The 20,029-nt window shown below is 38.7% G+C and overlaps 1 protein-coding gene across 1 annotated transcript; it reads right to left on the minus strand.

The window, feature by feature from the left end:
* Positions 1-703: 703 nt before the first annotated feature.
* LOC101404755 (E3 ubiquitin-protein ligase TRIM22-like) lies at positions 704-10,299 on the minus strand. The gene is given in 8 exon segments (XM_087433335.1): positions 704-1,336; positions 1,594-1,620; positions 1,921-2,021; positions 3,263-3,285; positions 6,812-7,039; positions 7,686-7,781; positions 8,379-8,853; positions 10,286-10,299. Coding segments are annotated over 8 exon segments (1,560 nt in total). The 3' UTR covers positions 704-740.
* Positions 10,300-20,029: the final 9,730 nt, after the last annotated feature.

The following is a 20,029-nucleotide window of genomic DNA, read 5'->3' on the forward strand; positions in this document are numbered from 1 at the left end:
TTCTGTTAAGCAGCTGAGGGAATGAGGAAGAAAAGAGATGTCAGAGGAGGTGCAGCAATACTATTCTTTCTATAGGAGTGATTAGATGTGTTTCCATTGCAAATACAAAAAAACAAGCATTCTCTCCTAAGGAAAACAAGATTTTAAGAAAGAATGTTCAATATTTCACTGTATGGTAAGGAAGTGTAAAGACAATTATCGGTTGAACTGCGTTCCCCCAAATTCATGTGCTGTCATGCTAACTCCTAATACATCATAATGTGACCTTATATGGAGATGAGGTCTTCACAGAGGTAATTAAGTTAAAATGATGTCATTCGAATAGGTCCCATTCCACTGTGTCTACTGCCCTTGTAAAAAGGGGAAATTTAGACACACAGCCATGCATAGTGAGAAGATGATGTGAAGAGACATAGGAAGAAGATAGCCATCTACAAGCCAGAGAGAGAAACCAAGAACAGATCCTTTCCTTACAGTCCTCATAATGAACCAACTCTGATGACACCTTGATTTTGAACTTTCAGGCTTCAGAATTTGGAGACAATAAATTGCTGTTGTTTAAGTCACCCAGTCTGTGGTACTTTGTTGCGGCAGCCCTAGTAGACTAATACAAACACATTCTAAATAAAAGAAGAGGAAAAAAGGAAGAAGCAGTCAGAATGGTGCAAATAAACTCAGGTAAGGGAGATAAGCCCCAGGACAAGGGCACTACGCAGAAGTAGGTGAGGGATTAAAATTGTTTAGGAGCTTGGTGGGCACAGAGTGATGGGGCCTGGACAGTTCCAAAGATTAAAATATGGATAAACAGTCTGAGAAAAGCGACATTTAGAGAACTTGTAGATGAGTGACCCACAGTTTGTGACATTGAAAAATGATACAGTGCAAGCTTCACAGTCTAGGAAAACTCCGATACGACAGGGAGTAACAGCCATGGGAAGACTCAAGACTTTTGGACTACAGGTAAAGGAGTCTTCAAAGGCATTGTACTCAGATCCATTCTGAAACCCTATAACCCAGTAACCGTACTGAGGTCTGTATCTGGAGTAAACATTTCTTTGATTTACATTTGGGGATAAAATAAGCCAATCGAAGTATTTCCTATTGAAGTAACTTTCCTTACTGCATATCCCCAGGATCCAGGCAATCTTCCCAGACACATCTACTTCCCAGTAGTATTTCCCTGAGAAGAAACATTGGTGGCCCAGGACATCAAAATCAGAAAAATCACATGACTCTGTATTCTTAGATGCAGCAAGTTGCATAACTCTCACTTGTCTCTGATCCACAGATACAACAATATTTGAGACAGTGTAGACTGGATTCGGCATCACGTCCACTGTAGGAAAAATCAGGAGTTAGGTAAGGGATACAGAATGGGTGCGTCTTGTGACATTGTGAGGAAGAATATTGGGATTTGACTGGGAGGAACTTGTGCTGGTGGGTCAGAGATGAGTAGGACACTAAAGAACTGTTGTATGTATGCAGGTTTGGAAAAAAACACATGAAGCTAACATCCTAGGACCTAGTAGTAACCTCAACTTCTAAAAAGGGATCAGAACATGGAAATTTGAGGACCCTGTAATTTCTTCTTACCCCAGTAACGTTGGACCTCTGTGAGCTCTGAAATGACAGAAGTTGCAATGACATTGTTAGAAGCAAAGGAGTGAACAGTGATACCTATCTTCTCTCTAGAGTGAGGACAGGGCAGGGGAGCCCTGTGAGGCTATAGTTGTGAATGAGAGGAAAAAGGAAACACCTGGTCATTCCTCCTAAAGTTTGATCATATTCAGCACAGGATCTCTCTCTGTGTCTGGCCTACTTCCTCTCTTTTATCCTCTTCTAGAAACAACATCCACTCCCCCATTTTGCCCCGATACTACAAGAATCCCACACCCACATTTTTGCCCTGGATCTCCTCACCTTTAGACACTTGTAGCATCTGGCTCAGATCTGAAACTCCAAATGCACTCTTCAGTTTCTGGGAAACCATTTCTGGCCTTTTCAAGGTCCAAGTCTCACTCCTAGAGAAGACAAAAATTGATCAGCCTACACTTCTGACCTTGTGTCTGTCCAAGACCGCTGTCTCCTCACCTTTCAGCCCATTGATATCCTTAAATCCTCTTCTTTGAACAACCTGAGGAGGGGAGAGAGGATATCCCTGACACTGCACCAGAAGAAATACGCTCATGTCTACTTCTCCATTTACCCTCTGCGTGATCTTTGGAAGGTCCACACCTCTCAGAAGCATAGTTTTTTCCTTTCAATGTGAAATCATTAACCTCTCCTGCTCTAACTCCTGCAAGTCATATGACATTTTATGAAATACTGGATTTAATAAAACAAAACAAAACTTTGGTACCTTCAAAAAAATTAATGTGTGGAAAAAGTCACTGCACGGATGTGGGTTCCCAGGGAGGTGATCAGAAAGTGAAGTTGCGGAAACTGTCTCCTGGGTGTTTAAGACATATCAAGTATAGGAATACTGTCTGGAGATGACCCACATCTTCAAAGTCTGCTGCCCAGTATCTAGGCCCTCCGAATAATGTCTGAGATTCCATGTTCTCTGAGAACCATTATAAACACTTGGAAAAGAAGATGTTACCAACAACAAACTAATAGTAGTCTGAATTTCACTTGTTAGGAAAGAGCTTGATGCTGCCACGTAGGTGTGTAAATTTAGACACAAATATGACACCTTTCCAATCTGGCTTCTAAAGTATGTAATCAAGATGGATCACTTTTTTGCATCCGGACAAAATACTTGAGATTCAAGTTTGTTTTTGCAAATCTAAACAGAACCACAGAGAAAGACCTGGTCTCCTCTAACCCAGGGCAGAAATTTAAATATAAAGGAGTTTTCTCCAAATCTGTGTGCTTGGCAGATAAAGAAGATAGGACCTTCCCACAGTAAGTCAGGCACCTATAAAATAGGGAAAACTGACTTCAATTCAGGCACGCCAGTTGAAAAACGTTTATAAAATCACAGGGTTCTGATGATACAGTGTCTTATCCCTAATACTGGTCCTGAAATGAAACTTTATAACTTCCCACCATCTAAGTGTCCTACCATAGAACCCTGGTCTATTCTCAATAGTTATAGAACACTCAAGCAATGATTTGTGAACAGAAATTTATGGTAAAACTATACCTCAAATGTCCTGCCCTGAGCGACGTTTCATTCTAATTGAGCACTAGATAAAGCAAATGGCTGTAAAACTCTTTTCATAGCACAGAAGGACCATCTCTGGTATCCCTCACATACCTTTTCATGATGTCATTTACATCCTAAGGAGAAAGAGAAAACATGAGTCAAGAAGTGATATGCCCTCTCCACTTGCACAGCTTCATCATATCCCCACCACCCCATGATGTGGTGGGCATAGACATGATCCCAAAGTGAGATTAAAAAAGTAAAGAACCAAGCCAATTATTCCAGAAGATGTTGTAATGTTTCCTAAAAGATAGAAATAAGGTTGACCCTTGTGAAAGTATAGCATGAGGCTTCCAGTGTCTGGAGATGAGATATATCTATGAGGAAAACAAGAGGTCCATAATTTTTTCCCCAAGTGCATAAAGCTCCCCAAGTGATAATTTGAATAATTCATCATTCTTTCATTTATTCAATGGAAATGTAAAGTGATATACTATTATTTTCCAAGTACTATGCCAGGCTTTGGAGAATCAAAAATTTGTAAATAATCATAATGTTCCTCAAGAAAGTTACAGGGCTTTTGCTGAGGGTACAAGCAAACAAATTATTAATGTAGGATAAATCTCAAGTCTTTTCTTCTTTTATGCACTAACTATGTGACCTCATCTACTCCCTTAAATTCTATACATGTTCGTGATGTTGATTTCCAACTCTGTATTTCTTCTGTTTTGCTTCCTAAATGCAGGTGAATATATTCAGTAGTAAAGAAGCCACAAGAATCAGCAACTTAGCATGTCTAATATATAAATTACAATCCACCAACCAAATTGTCTCCTCTCTTATGTCCCATTGTCCATAATGTTACCAATATCCACTTGGTCAATGTCCAAAACACTACAATATTTACTCTCCTCTTCAGTCTCTACCAAACCACTTTAGTCGACATTCTTCACAGTTTTTAGCCATCTGATCCCCTTTGTCATCAGAGATATTGTTTTATTTGCTTGAACAGATATGTATCAATACATTTATTCTGTTTTGTGTCAGACTTACTTCCTCCGTGTCACCAAATCTAGGCCAACAGCTATGTCTACACATGCCAAAAAAATGGTTTGGTGCTCTGTATTAGGGCTTTCTTTTGTATATGACAAAAAAACAAATAAAACTAGATTAAGCAGAGAAAAGGACAAATGGGGCAGTTATAGCTTTAGTCAAAGTTGACTCAAAGTTAAATTTGAGTCAAACCTCAAACCTGCTCATCAAGATCTGGTCTTGTCCTTCTCCAAATTTGATCTGTTCCCTCTGTATTGATTCTATTCTTCGTTCATGAAGAGAACATCAATCTCCTCATATAAACTCCAGAAGAAAGAGAACAACTCTTCCCAGTTATCACAAAAAATTCTGAGGCCTTCGTGACATTGGCCTATATTGGGCCGGGTGCCCATATTGAAAGCTTCACATATTACTGATGGAAGGAAATGAAGTAGTGTTGGAGGCATATTTCTACATTTCACTGAAACTAAGTCAGTATTATTCTGAAGTAGACTGTGATAGGATAAAGTTCATTTTGTAATCACTCTAGAAACCACTAGGAAGAAAACTAAAAAAAAAATACTGTTGGAAAATAGGAAAAATTAAAATTTTATGAAAGGAATAGTTATTTAATACAAACGAAGCTTCTTAAGGAGAAAGAGGAAAATAAAAATGACAGAAGACAGAAAGCAAACAGTAAAATGGTAAATTTAAATATAGTTATATCAATAATTGCATTAAATGTCATTGACTTAATACTCTAATTAAAAGCCAGAGACTGTGGAACTGGATAAAAAGCAAAATTAAATGATTGATATCTATAACAGCATATTTTGGATTAAAATACACAAGTAGGGTGAATTTAAAAATGTAGAAAAATATATACCATACAAGCAGAAATCATAAGATTGGTCAAGTGTTTATATTAGTATTAGACAAAAAAAAGACTTTAATTCAATAAATATTATGAGAGAGTGAGAGGGAAATTTCATAATGATAAAAGGTTCAGTACGTCAAGAAGATATAACAATTATAAATGTATACGCATGCAACAACAGAGCTTCAAAATACACAAAGCAGTCTTAAAAGGAAAAATAGACATTTCAGTAACAATAGTTGGAGAGTCCAATAACCCACTCTGAATAAATGAGTGCACAGCTTGAAGAAAAACTATCAAGGTATGGAAGATCTGGACAATACTGTGAACCAACTTAACCTAACTGACATCTACAGATCATTTCACCCAATGAATGCAGAACATACATTCTTTGCAAATTCATATAGAAAAATTTTGTAGACCTACAGAATTTTAAGCTATGAAACAAGTGTCAATGACATTAAAAGATTTAAATAATAAAATATATGTTCTGTGATAAGAGGAATTATATTTGAAATCCATAGCAGAAGAAAAAGTAAGAAATCACTAAATATTTTTTAATTAAACAACACAATTTCAAATATCCCAAGGGTTAACAAAAAAATCACAAAAGAAATTTGAAAACAACTTGAACTGAGTGAAAATAAAACCCAAAAATCAAAATTTATGGAATACAGCTAAAGCAGTGCACTTATGTCATTAGATACTATATCAGAAAAGATGGGCTCAAATCAGTGATCTAAGTTTCTACTTTTTAAAAAATTAGAAAAGGCAAAGCAAATTAGACCCAACACACATACACATGTGCCACCTGCATAGGTAAACACATACATACACAAAGAAAACATTAAAGGTGAGAGCACAGAGATAAATGTCATAGAAAGGTTAAAAAATGGATAAAATCAATGAAGTGATAAGATTTCTTCTTGAAAAAAATCAACAAAATTGACAAAACATAATAAAACTGACCAAAAAAAGGCAGAAAAATAAAAAGAAAAGAAATAACGCAAATCACCTAGATCATGAATAAAAGAAATGACATTACTGTAACTGTTGTAGAAATTAAAGGGTTTATAAGGGATTCTTATGATTAACTTTTCATCTACAAATCAGACAACTTAGACAAAATGAGCAAATTCAGACAATCACATACATTACCACAATACTGAGTCAGGAACTATAAAAAAAATCTAAATATCCCTAATTCAAGTAAAAAAAAAATATTTTAAACCCTTCCAAAAGGAAAAGCCCAGAGTGAGATGGCTTCACTGGAAAATTCTATTAAATATTTGAAGAATAAATAATACCAGTCCCTCACAAATTTTTTTCAATAAGTAGAGAAAGTGGGCGAAAAATCTCAAATCCTTCTGTGAGGGGGGAAAAATAAATCCCCTTGGAATCCAAAGTGTATGTGTTTATCTGTGATAAGCTGGACCATGAAGGGGACCTAATAAATGCTTAACACTAGATCGCAGAAAACAGGGGCCTATGTAATATCACTGGACACAATGGATCATCTTTCCAAGGTCAAATTTTTGCAGTGCCCTTGATAAATTGATAAAAATGAAGTTTTCCCTTGTTATTCATGTATTCAGTTATTCCTATAACCCTGATAGATGCAAGAAAGGGTTACTGCAGGGCCAAAGGAAACCTAGTCTCACCATCAGAAAGAACACAGCAATAAAGGGTAGAGGTAAACTAGTCTTCATATTTCTCAAATCTCAGAGACTGGGCTTCATCCTAAGTCTTACCTGCAACATCTCCATTGTTGACCCCTGTAACCGATGCTCCACATCTGAGATAAGAGCTCTCACCAACTGGCTCTACTGGACCAGCTCACTCTCAACCTCAGCCAAGTTATGAAGAATATCTCCTGCCTCATTCTTCAGCTTTAGCAGCTCCCTCTGCTCCTCACTGTCCAAGATACCTCTCATTTGTTTCAACTGCCTGGACACGTAGGTCTCATTTTGTAATAGATTCTTCCAGAATGAGAAAGAGAGAGAGGAACTCAGGCTCCCAGGCAGGGACTGGAAGCCAAAAAGAACCATTCTATTCGGGAAGTTCTCACAGGGAAGTCAGATAGAAGCAAGGGAGAAACTCTTGGGTAAGCTGACTTTTCCTATTATTTTCTCTTCATCACATTTCAAAATAATACCCTCAAATCTGCATTATTGAGACCAACTCTGAGCCATTTGATACCTGGGTGTGGCTCAGCTTTGACACAACTTTCCAGGACAATGAAGCCTTCCGGTATTTCTCTTGCCCCGTACCCTCTGCAAAAAGTTGTACGCTGAGGATAGAACCATGAGCCCTTGCCAAATATCTTCCCTGTGAAGAGTCAAAGACAAAAAATGTGACAGGAGTGGAATACAAAATTCACTAGCTGTCCTCATCAGAGATTCTGCCTAAGTGAATACTTGTCTCCAAATATCTTTGTTCATTTGTGACATGTTCACATTTCAATCCCCCCCCCGCCATCAGGGAAAGGATAAGGAAGAGGACTAATCAAACACTTTTTGACATATCAGCTGTCAGGGATCAAAGAAGAAAGGGGCTCCTCGTGACTAACAAACAAGGTTCTGCACAAATTTCAGTCTAACTTCCTCAGGAAGTGTCTCCTCCTACCTTCCAGGAAGTACTTTCCTCTCTAACGTCAGTCTCCATCTTCTCAGCTTCATGCTGCTCCAAACTCAGCCTCTCCAGAGCTGCCTGGAGCTTCTCCTGTGAGGAAGGTATCAAACCAGAGTCAAGCACTGGGCTTTCTCAGCATTGGAATGGACAATAAATGCGGAAGAATTCAGGCTGATATCCTGAGACACTAGAGTTTACACAAACTGTGAGAACTGCAATTAGTATCTATGACTTAGAAGAAAAGTTGAGGTGGTGAATGTGTTCTTTAGTACTCAGAGGTAGAAGTCAGCATCCTCTCCCGAAGAGAAGACTGATTCTCCTTTTCCTAGAAAAAGAAATCAGACCCTGAGGGAAGGAAAGAACTTATATCTCAACCCACCCAGCTTCCAGTTAACTCTCCTGTTCAAAGAGGTAATGAGAGCTTTTCTTGGGCACCAAATCTCTACCTACTAGCACAAGGTACAAAAATATGTACTTCTGGCTAAGAGTCTGTACTGTAGGCTTATCCTTATGTAATTGGATGAAATGCACAGAATTGGCCTGCAGGCCTTAGACAATGAGCATAAGAAGAAAAAAATGACAGGCCTCTGGGCTATGGTGACAAGGTAATTAAAGTCAAACGCATATTGGAGATTTCCCAACAAGTATCCTTTTCTGCTCTGTCTTTCCTCTATCCTGGTCTCTTACCTGATATTGGTGTGCAATATTCTCTATAAGGAATGTGTGGTGACCATGGTGCTCCTGAGAATGCTCACACAGGCAGCAAATGACCTTCCCATCTTCCTTACAAGAGAGCAGGAGTTTCTCTTTATGGTGCACACAGAGATCTCTCTTCTGCTCCTCCTCTGGGCTCAACTTGACCTCCCTGAGTCTCTCCACTATGTTGGCCATATGCCAATTGTGTCGCATGTTCCCAGGCCAGTAAGTGATTTGGCACACAGGGCAGCTACTGCCTCCTTCTTGGCCAATCATGGACTCTTGGTGGTTTGCGGTGATGCAGGCTTGGCAGAAGCTGTGGCCACAGGGTAGGCTCAGGGGTTCTGTCAGGGGCTCCAGGCAGATGGGGCAGATCACCTCCTCCTTTATGTTCACCAGGATTCCTGACGCCATCTCTACTGCTACCCCGTCTTACGTGTCCTGAGGCTCCTCTTGCTCACAGATCCTGCATGATTGGGAAAGTAAAAGGGGACAGAATAAAAAGGTAAGAATAAAATGAAATTAAATGTTTAGAAATCAAGGAAGAGCCAAGACCAAAATATTGAAGGACATGAAACAAGGAAAGAGGCTTGGTGGCTCGGTAAAAAAGAATTTTCCTAATAATTTTAAATATTTTAGTCCCAGTTCATGTCACACGACAAATCCCATCATGATCTGTACCATGATTGATATTTTCCTTTATTTTAACCGAATGAAAGGATGACCTGAGGACTTTTCTACCAAGATCTCTGTGTGACCCATCTATGCTGCTTGTTCTTTCCCATGCCAAAAACACATACTCAAGGTTAAAAGCACCAAACCACTTAAGCCTCTAGAGTTTTACAACTGCTCTTCTCTCAGTTGCCCTGATATCAGTATGACTCACTCTTATATATCTGTGAATTTTCTCCTTACATGTTCTCTTATCAGAAAGACCTGCTTTGACTAACTTATTTAGAGCGTAAGCTTTGCTATCACTTGCTCTACATTTGCAATGATTTCTCTTATTATCATGCCATAATATATGACAAGGTGTGTGCATATATGGAAAGAGCAAACCCTTTATCAGAAGTACAAATAAAGATAAGAAGTGACTTACAAAGATCGTTTATCTTCAATACACAGAGGTGAGACAAACCTAATGTATTTGGGGTCCCTCAGAGGTCTGGCTCCTCTTATCCCCTAGAGTCATTCAAAGAGGAACAGAGGATATTTCATAGGCAGAATTCATGCTTAGAGCAATGGGGGGTGTGGAAATGAAGAGATCAAGATTAGGTTGGAATTTCCAGAGACTATTGTGTTTGTAAATGGTGAGATTTTACCTCAGCCTGAAATATTCCATGGACATTGATAAGACCTTAAATGTGTGTATGTATGTGGATGGTAGAGAGAGAGATATGATACTCATAGGAAATACTCATAGGATCACACACCTCAGATACCGGGGAGAAGATCACACACCTCAGATACCCGGGAGAAGAGAAGCAAAGATGGAATGAATGTTAGTCTTGAGAAAGAAGTCTCAAAATACTAGGCAAGATGATTCAACAAACTATCACTGATGATGAATTATGCTAACAAATGGAATACTATCCAAAAACACAATGATATGTATAAACAGAAAACCTACACCACTATGAACTTGAAGTTGACCTGGAGAGTAATAGTAAATTAAATATTCAGACCTACGTGTAGAAAAGAGCAAATGTGAAGAACATTACTAGAGAGACATACAGGTTTTTGGGAAATCAAATAATGGGGGCAAATGAATGGATATCCAAGAATTCCAAATTGAAAACATAAAAGTTGAACTGCAAGCTGAAGAAGATGAAGGAAATATGGGATGAGAGAGAGGAAAAAATATGTTAGGTTGAAGAAATGACCTGTTCATAGAAGACCCCTCATCTTGCATGAGTTTTAAAATGCCAGTTTGCCTGATGTGCAGAAAACTGCTGGACCTTTGGTATCACATGAGCCTGCAGTGATCATAAAAGATGACTATTCCAAACTTATGTAATATTTAGGGACCTTTTTGCAAGAAGAAGGAGAAATTATCAAAGTTTTCCTATCAGAGAAGAGTGGGGACATATTTAGCTCTGCACATGAGCTGTGAAATGTTGGATGGATCCAGAATGAAATTGGGAAGATCAGTTACGAAGCATGCACAGTTGCTCAGGGGAGAGATGATGACAGCTTGAGGGACAAGATGATGAAGGAAATGGAGAAGAGCAGATGAGAGTGAGAGACAAGATGAGGTAGAAGGATGGGACTGGGAGTGGGACTGGATAAATTGTAACATAGACTTAACCTCAGGGCTGAGCTTCTTTCTGTAATATGATATTGGCTTTCTCTTCTCTCGGTAATTATTGTTCCCCCTGGAAAACCTCCTGGGTTACAATAAAATGGATGTTCAGCTGCCATGATTGTAAAAATGGCCTAAGGTCTAAAGTGCATTTGGACTGAGACGTCTTTGTATAGACCTTAAATGCCAGTTAGTAAGAACAGACCTCATTTTTCAAAGGGAGAATGTGATTCTTATAATCAAGATGTGTCTTATTTAGCCCCTGCAAGCTGTGTTTATGAGTTTTCACAAGGTAATCAATTCTTTGTATCACTAGGCTTATCTCACTTGTGGTAGTTTTACACACATTCTCCTCTTCTGGCTTCTTACAAAGCTGGGATTACAAGGATAAAGTATTTCCTGTACCACTGTAAGGTCCATCACTGAAAACTCACCTAAGGTAGCCATGAGATATGGTGTGCCTCTTGTCCTGTGTCCTCCAGCTAAGCTAAGTGAACCTGGAAGTTTATGTCATTTTGGACACATGGATGGAAATGGCCATCCAGATTGCAAACTGCTGCTGGCAGTCAGTCATGGAGAGTATTATAGAATGGTGGCACAGTGATGCTTATTCTCCGACCTGCACTCAATATGGCCATGTGGCCACAGTCTAGGATGAGAAGTTCTGTCAGGAGCTCCAGGCAAATGGGCTTATGAGGCAATAAACAATGAAAGGGAAGATCTCAATAGATATTAATGTCCTGATAGTCGCCAAAGTTTGACGGTAAATGGAAGATCTCCAGCATGAGACAACCAGTAAGTTTTACCTTTGCTCTGCACAAGCGAGGGAAAAGTTATAAAGACTGCATGGAGATAAATTTAGACCTACTGAAAGTGTCTCCTTGTGCCATGTTCATCATACATGAAGGGAACCTGATAAAGAATGAAGCTGAAGGTGAACCAAAAGTGTAATTCCCCTAATGGTACACATATAGAAAATAGTCCAAGGCCATATGCATTTACTCCTGGTCGTAAAGACTAAAGCCCAGGTCAGGGTCTAATGAATAGCAAGATCAGAAGTAAATATTATATCAGGGGTAAATATTACATGATAATGTTTACCCCTGTTTATGACTCAAGCTGTGACCCAAACATGGGAGTGAGGCCTCCAATTATTTCTCATCCCATTCAACATTCAACCAATGATGAGATGTATCAAGAACCTATAGAGGAGAGAGAAGCAGATCATGTTTTCTACCATAGGGATATAGAAGTTATTTCCACAGAGGGGTTACAAGGAGATAATGTCAAAGCAGCTTCTGCCACAATGGACAATGAAGGGCAATGTACAGAGGAGCTAGAGTCCTCTCACGTGGAGGATGAACCCTCCTCTACCTAAGCAGTGACCCAAGGGCTCCACAGCAATGAGGGAGCTAGCTATGAGAACATGAGTTGTGTGCCCTGCTACAACTTCCATGTTAGTCAGCTGCCATGGGTGTCAGACAATTTACACCTTACTCATTGGTCTTCTGACGTGAGTTCAGGAGAATACAAAATCAACATGTCTCAGAGATGACAGCCAAAGACAGGCAAGAAAACCATTGAAAGACAATAACTGTGTCAAAGTCCAAATAATAAGGCTGCGGACAGAATTTTCTTGTTTTTCACTGGAGTAAAAATATTTCTTTAAACATAAGAAGTCACAGACTACTGATGTTAAATGGAAAGAGTCACCTTTCCTAAATAAAATGGAACAAAGAAATTGTGCTACATTTTATTTGCCAGGTAGTCATCTTACACTATTTAATATAAACTTATTATAATACTAGCAAATTAAAAAGTGAAGCAGAAATGTAACAAATCAATTCTAAATCCCTGTGATAACTGGCATGACAGAGTTGTACTATATGAGCTCAGAGGACAGGTGCCTAACACTGACTTACAACTGAGAGGGGGACAATACTATGTAGCACAGGTGATAATCTTCAAAGTCAACTTTGATAAACGAAGATTGGGTCACAGGAGAGGAAGTCAGAGTGAGAAAAGAGATTTGACTGGTGTCTTCCATATGCCTGAGTCAGGCGGGTGCAGCTGTACCTTCTATAGGAAGGGGGACTAAACACAGAGATTCCCCTACTCTAACTTCCTTCTCTCATGAGTCTCAGGATCTTGTAATTGTACTGCTTCTTCTGACATGTTTTTATATCATTAACCTCAGTCAAGTAACTCATTTTATTTATTAAAGTTAGAAAAGATACCACTTCTGGAAATTCTTCCTACATGCTCCTCTTGCTCCTGATTTCTGAGCTGAGCTCTATTTCTGGGTGGCAGCTGTGGCTCAAGGAAAAGGATGAACAAGGTTAGTAATTTTTTAAGAACCTGCAGCAATTCCTTGTGTCTGGACAAGTGAGTAGATAAAGGCTACCGAGCTTGCCACCTGTCACTCCATTAGGGCTCTTAAGCACAGACAGGCTAAGAGATGAAAACTTATCTACAGAATCATTCAGAAATACTAGATTGTTACATTCATAGGCGTTAAGCTATTAGGATTCAGTGATTCCTCTGCCTTTGTTCCTGTTGCTGGGGAAAAGGACTTTGTACCCTTGAAAATTCGAGGAGACTGGAAATCCTCAACCAGGTACAATGCAAAATTATAGAATGAGTAGGAGATATGGGTAAATTCAGCTTGGAGAAAGAATGGTCCCTGCAGGAACAAAACAAAGCCTTTGACTTCTTCAAATCTCCCTTCTTTTAAGACCACGCTCCCCCAGACTATACTTCAGTCAGCGCTCTCAGCAGGGTGCCTTCATGCTAGGCCTTTTTCCTCCTTCAGAACAGCTTCCTGAAGTAAAATTTAACTCACTCAAGAGATTTCATTTTTTCCTCTGAAGTCTCCCAATCTCTGCCGTCTACAAACTACTCAACCCACCTTCAGACACCAATGGAGAAGTTGTAATTCCTTGAAGAAGAGAAAGGCAGGCCAGGGGCAGAGGCAGCCAGGATTCACTCACCAAACCAGGAGCCTGATGGCCACAAAGAGATCCGGAGGAGCCAAGTGAAAATGAAAGTTGAATTCTTGGAAGACGGCAGAAAGGGAGAGGAGAAACTATGGACCAATTAGAGTCCTCCAGGTAGGGCCCCTGATAAATGTCCTTGTGCCTGGGCCACATAGGCCAGTGAATACATTCTTATTCATATCTCATTTCTAGTCTTGGAAACTCTTTCATTGCTCTTCAAAGTAATTGGACCTTTGGAGCATTAGGCTTGCCTAGACAATGTAACTTCACACACACACACTTTGCCTTGTTTCATTACAAATGAGCTGTCATGAGAATAAAGTATTCCTTCATGTGTTTGGGAAGACTGTGATGCTGTCAGGTAATTGTCCAAATACAGACACAAGGATGCACCTTTCCATTCTGGTTTCTAAAGTGAGTGACCAAGATGGATTATTTGTTTGCTCTAGGGTCAAAATGTCCCTGGATATTTAAGTCTGTTTTAAGAAATCTAAACAGGAGCACATATAAGGACCTGGTCTCCTATATTCCCAGGGGAAAACTTAAATATAAAGGAGTTGTCTTCAATTTTGGATGTTAGGCGGATAATGAAGACAGAACCTTCCCATAAGTCAAGCCCCTGGAATTATGGAAACCTAAGTGAGATAAAGGCAATCGATGAATAAAATTGATAGAGTCACAGGGGTCTGATACCGCAACATCTTATCCCTAATACAGCTATTATACCAAACTCTATGACTTCCCCTAACCAATTCTTTACCATAGAATCTGGTCTATTCTCAAGAGTTATAGAGCATTGAAGTCGTGATTTATGAATACAAATTTAAGATAATCTACGTGCAAAATTTCCTGCCCTGAGTGATATTTTATTCTTATTGACCACCAGATAACCCTAATGGTTTCAAATCTCTTTTCGCAGCACAGAAGGACCATCTCTGGTCTCCCTCACATACCTTTCCAAGACGCCGTTCACAACTTAGAGAGGAAAGAGAAAACATGACTCAAGAAGTGATAGGCCTTCTCCACTTGGAAAGCTTAATCACATCCCCACCACTCCCTGCTGTGGTGGGACTAGATATGGTCCCATTGTGAGAGCCAAAAAGTAAAGAAAAGTGTCAGGCTAATCATTCCAGAAGACTCATACGAGATTGTCAGGTTTCCTAACAGGAACAAACAGCTTTGACCCTTTTGGAAGTACAACATGAAGCTTTCAATATCTGGAGAGGAGGTGTATTTATGAGGAAAATAAGAGGGCCATAATATTTTTCCCAAAGTGCATAAGGCTCCCCATGAAATTATTTGAATAATTCATGGTTCTTTCATTTAGTCAATGGAAATATAAAATGATGCACTATTATTTACTAAGCACTATGCCAGGCTTTGGAGAATAAAAAATGAGTAAATAATAAAAACATTCCTCAAGAAGTTTACATGGTTTTTGCTGAAGGTACAAGCAAACATATATATTACTGGAGGCATTTCTCAGGTCTCTCTCTTCTCATTTTATCCACTATGTATAAGTGGCCCCATCTACTCCCTTAAATTCAACACACACATGTGCAGGTAATTTCCAACTCTCTATTTTTACTCAATGTTGCCTCTTAAATACAGGTTAATATATTCAATAGTAAAGAAGCCACAGGTGCTAGTCACTTAGGATGTTTAATAAGTAACTTACTGTTCAACAACCAAATTATCTCCTCCCCTATACTCCATTGTCCATAATGTTTCCAATATCCATTTGGTCAATGTGCTAAAAACTACAATCTGCATCCTCCTCTTCAGTCTCTACTAAGCCAGTTTTGTGCACACTCAACAAGTTTTAGACATCTGATCTTCCTTATTATCACAGATTTTGTTTTATTTGCTTGAACAGATATGTGCCAATACATATCATCTCTTTTATCTCAGACTTAGTTCCTTCATGTAACCAAAAACTAGGGCAACAGATGGGTCTACACAACCACTAATAAAAGGGTTTTCTTCTCTGTATTAGGGCTTTTGTTTCTATACAACAAAAACCAAATAAAAGTAGATTAAGTAGAGAAAAGGATTTTGGGGGCAGTTATCCCTTAGTGAAAGCTTAATTTTGAACATTGTCAAATGTTGTCATCTGTATCTCATCTATGCCCTTCTTCAAATTCTATTTATTCCCTCTACATTGACTTTATTCTCAGTTCATGAAAAGAACATCAATCTCCTGATACAAACTCCAGAAACAAACAGAACCACTCTTCCCAGTTATCACAAAAAATTCTGAGGCTTTCATGACATTGACCTGCATTTGCTCGGGTGCCCATATTGAAAGCATAAGTCTGTTGTTGCTAGAAGGAAATGAAGCAGTGTTGGAGGCAAATTTCTATATTTTAGTAGAATTAAGTTAGTATTAATCTGAAGTAGATCATGATAGTATAAGATTTATATACTAATCACTAGAGTGACTACTAGATAAATACAACAATAAAATACAATTTAGAAAATGGGAAAACTTAGAATTTTATATTAAAAATGTTTAACACAAATGAAGCTTCTTAAGAGAAAGAGGAGACTAAAAACTACAGGAGACATATATAAAGCAAATAGCAACATGGCATATTTAAATACAGCCACATCAATAATTGCGTTAATGTCATCTTAATATCCTAAGTAAATGGCAGAGATTGTTGGACTGGATAAAAAGTAAGATTCAATTATTGCTACAAATAAGAAACATATTTTGGATTTAAGGACACAAATAGGTCAAAAGTAAAAGATAGAAAAAATATATACCATCTAAGCTGCCATCATAAAATAGTTAGTGTCTATATGACCATTAGACACAATAGATTTTAAGACAGTAAATATCATGAGAGAATGAAAGGGAAATTTCATAATGATAAAGGGTTCAGCACATCAATAAAGTATAAAAATTATAAATATATATGCATCTAACAGAGCTTAAAAATATGCAGGAGAAGAATAAAAGGAAAAATAAACAATTCAACAATAATAGTTAGAGATTTCAATAACTCACTCTCAATAATTGAATGAACAGCTTGCATAAAAACTGTCAAGGATATAGAAGACTAGTACTATCAACCAACTTAACCTAAGTGATATCTATAGACCATTTCATCCAACGAATGGAGAATATATATTCTTTTCAAATTCATATAGAAAAATTTTGTAAACAACAATAATTTGTAGCTACAAAACAAGTGTCAATACACTTAAAAGATGGAAAAACATAAAATATATGTTTTCTGATAACAGAGGAATTTAATTTGAAATCCATAGCAGAAGAAAAAGGAAGAAATCAGTAAATATTTTTTAATTAAACCACGTAGTTTCAAATATCTCAAGAGTTACCAAAAAACATCACATAGGAAATTTGAAAATACCCCATCTTATCCCTCTCTCATTTCTAGTCCTGGAAGCTGTTGCATTGTTCTTTAAGGTAATTCCTACTTTGGAGCACTAGGCTTACCTAGTCAATGAAACTTCACACACACATACCTTGTCTTGTTTTCTTTCTTTTTTTTGTTTTTGTTTTTTTTTTTTGTTTATTGTGGCAACATTGGTTTATAACATTGTATAAATTTCAGGTGTACTAAGTATAATGATGTACACACACACACACCTTTTCTTGTTTTCTCACAAATGAGCTGTCGCAAAGAGAGAATAAACTACCTCCTTTTCTGCAGTGAGGACCCACACTGAAGGCTCACCTGAGGCAGCCATACCAGCAGGTTCTGTCTTGTCCTGCATCCACCAGCTAAGGTAAGGAATCTGACCAGCTTGTGTCCTGTTAGGCCATGTGAGAGGGAATGGCTATCCAAATCCGAAATTACCTCAGATGGTCACTCAGAGGGGCTATCACAGTGGAAGCACAGTGTGGTGACTTTCAGAACTTGGATTCCATGTCTGAAATGAGACTTTTCCTAAATAGACTGGGAAGATGAAACTGTATGAAGTGGTTTTTGTTGGGCAATGTCATCTAATACTATTTATCATATAATCTCTATATCTTAGCATGATAAAATTGAAGCAGGAAAATAATTGTGATGGCTAATTTTACATGTCAATTTGACTGGCCACAAGGTGCCCAGATTAAAAATCAGTTCTGGGTGTTTCTGTGAAGTTGTTTCCAGACGAGATTAGCATTTAAATCTGTGGACTCAGTAAACTGGATTGTCTTCCTCATTGTCCCATTGTGGGTGGGGATCATCCAATTTATTGCAGGCCTCATTAGAACAAAATGGCAGAGGAAAAAAACTGCCCCTTTTGCTTCTCCTGCCCTTGGACTATAACTTGCAAAACCAGCTTCTCTGGTTCTCAAGCTCTCAGAGAGTTACTGATTACACCACCAGCTTTCCTGGGTCTCTGGCTTGCAGAAAGCGGATCCTGGAAGTTCTCTGCCTCAACAATAATGTGAGCAAATATAATGTATTGGTTCTGTTTCTCTTAAAAACCCGGACTAAGATAGTAGTGAAAAAAATTCTGAAAGTCTGTGTTAAGCGGCACAGGTGATCTGTGGTAATGATAATGACACAGATGAACTCTACTATTTCAAAAGATGTGTGTCTAAAAATGACTGGGAGACATTAAGGGTAAAAAGATGATTTTGTAGAGTTAATAATGCCCAAAGTCAACCTTAATCCAGTGAGATCTGGTCAGATAAAGGGAAATTAGAGCAAAAAAGAAAGAGTTTTGACTGGGATCTACCATCTGAGTGAGTCAATCTGGGGTGAAGTGTGCCTTTCCCAGGAAGAGAGGTGGTCAAATAAAGAGACACTGCTACTTTTAACTCCCTTATTTCATGGATCTTAGGATCTTGTTCTCATGCTGATTCTTCTGATATCTTTTCACATTGTTAACACCAATCAAGCATCTCCTTTTGTTTTATTTAAAGTTATAAAGATGCCCGTTATGGAAATTCTTCCCTCCTGACCCTCTTGCTCCTGATCTCTCAGCTGAGCACTGTTTCTGGGTTGCAGATACGGCCCAAGGAGAAGGAGGAACAAGGTTAGTGGTTTTTCGGGAACTGAATTGATCCCTGAGCTTGAACTTGGAAATCTGGTAGGACTAGTACACACAAAAGAAGCTTCGGAGAAAGACAGCTGTCACACAATTAAGGCTTCCCAATCCATAGAGGACAAGGTGCTAGGATTATGTGGTGAACCAGGCAGAAGCCTACATTATTACAATGACAGATGTTGAATTATTCAGCTTCAAAGAACTCTGACTTTCCCCTATTCTCTTCCTCAAAAGATCTTTTTCACCCCTGAGCAGGGCCAGGCATAGCACTCTTCTCTGCTGCTCTCTGTGCAGAACTGGTCCAGAAGCCTGGGCTGTGGCCCATGGAGCCTCTATAGGCTCTTTCTCTTGGAAATCCTTTGCTAGGATTTCTCAAGAAGTTCTCACTGGAACTAGGATTTCACCTAGAGTTGAGGACTCAATCAGTATACTCTGAGTTAGGAAGTGGAAATGAGTGGAGGACAATAGAGAGAACTGCAGTGGGGAGCCTGGTGTTCTCACTAAAACCATCAATAATGATCTCCACCCCCACCTTATGTTGTACACTCAACTGTAAGTTTCATGAAGTCAGGTAGGGACTTTCTCTATTTTGTTGCTTAGTGCCTCAGATCTATTAGAAGTTGTTGCATATAAGGAATGATAAAGAGAGAGATGGACAGAAATATAGCTGTAAACATCATTCTAACTAAATTGAACATCTAGGTGATAAATCATGCTTGTGTTCTATTGTTCCTGCTGTGAACATAATTGCTGGGTTACATAAGGAAATTCAGATATTCTCACAGTATTCTCCTGTGAGAACACATATGTGATTCTCCTTTGACAAATTTCTTTTTTGTGTGTGTGAGGAAGATTAGCCCTGAACTAACATCTGTTGCCAATTCTCTTCTTTTTGCTGAAGAAGATTGGCCCTGGGCTAACATCTGTGCCCATCTTCCTCTACTTGACATGGGATGCCACCACAGATGGCTTGATAAGTGGTGGTCCAAGCCTGGGATCCAAACTTGCAAACCACTGGCCTCAGAATGGGAGCGTGCGAGCTTAACGGCTATGTCACCCCTACCCTTTGACAAATTTTAACCAACAATTATTCATGTCTTTGTTTTCATCCTAAGGTTTCACTTAGATTGGTATCTAACCTGTCTCCCCGATCACACTTCATCCACATTAGCTCTTATCTTGTGTTAAGTTTTTCTCAATCAGAAAGCATTAAAAATCATGGGCCACAGGGAGATATTTCATTAGCTTTCTCTCCAAGCAGGAGACGTAATGACTGGAGGGGAAACACAGAGCCCTAAGAGGATTTTCTTTCTTTTCTCTGTAAATGA

Source organism: Ceratotherium simum, chromosome 7 (assembly GCF_057802395.1).
Source record: "Ceratotherium simum simum isolate JZ-2026a chromosome 7, ASM5780239v1, whole genome shotgun sequence".
In the NCBI taxonomy this organism is placed as follows: Eukaryota; Metazoa; Chordata; class Mammalia; order Perissodactyla; family Rhinocerotidae; genus Ceratotherium; species Ceratotherium simum.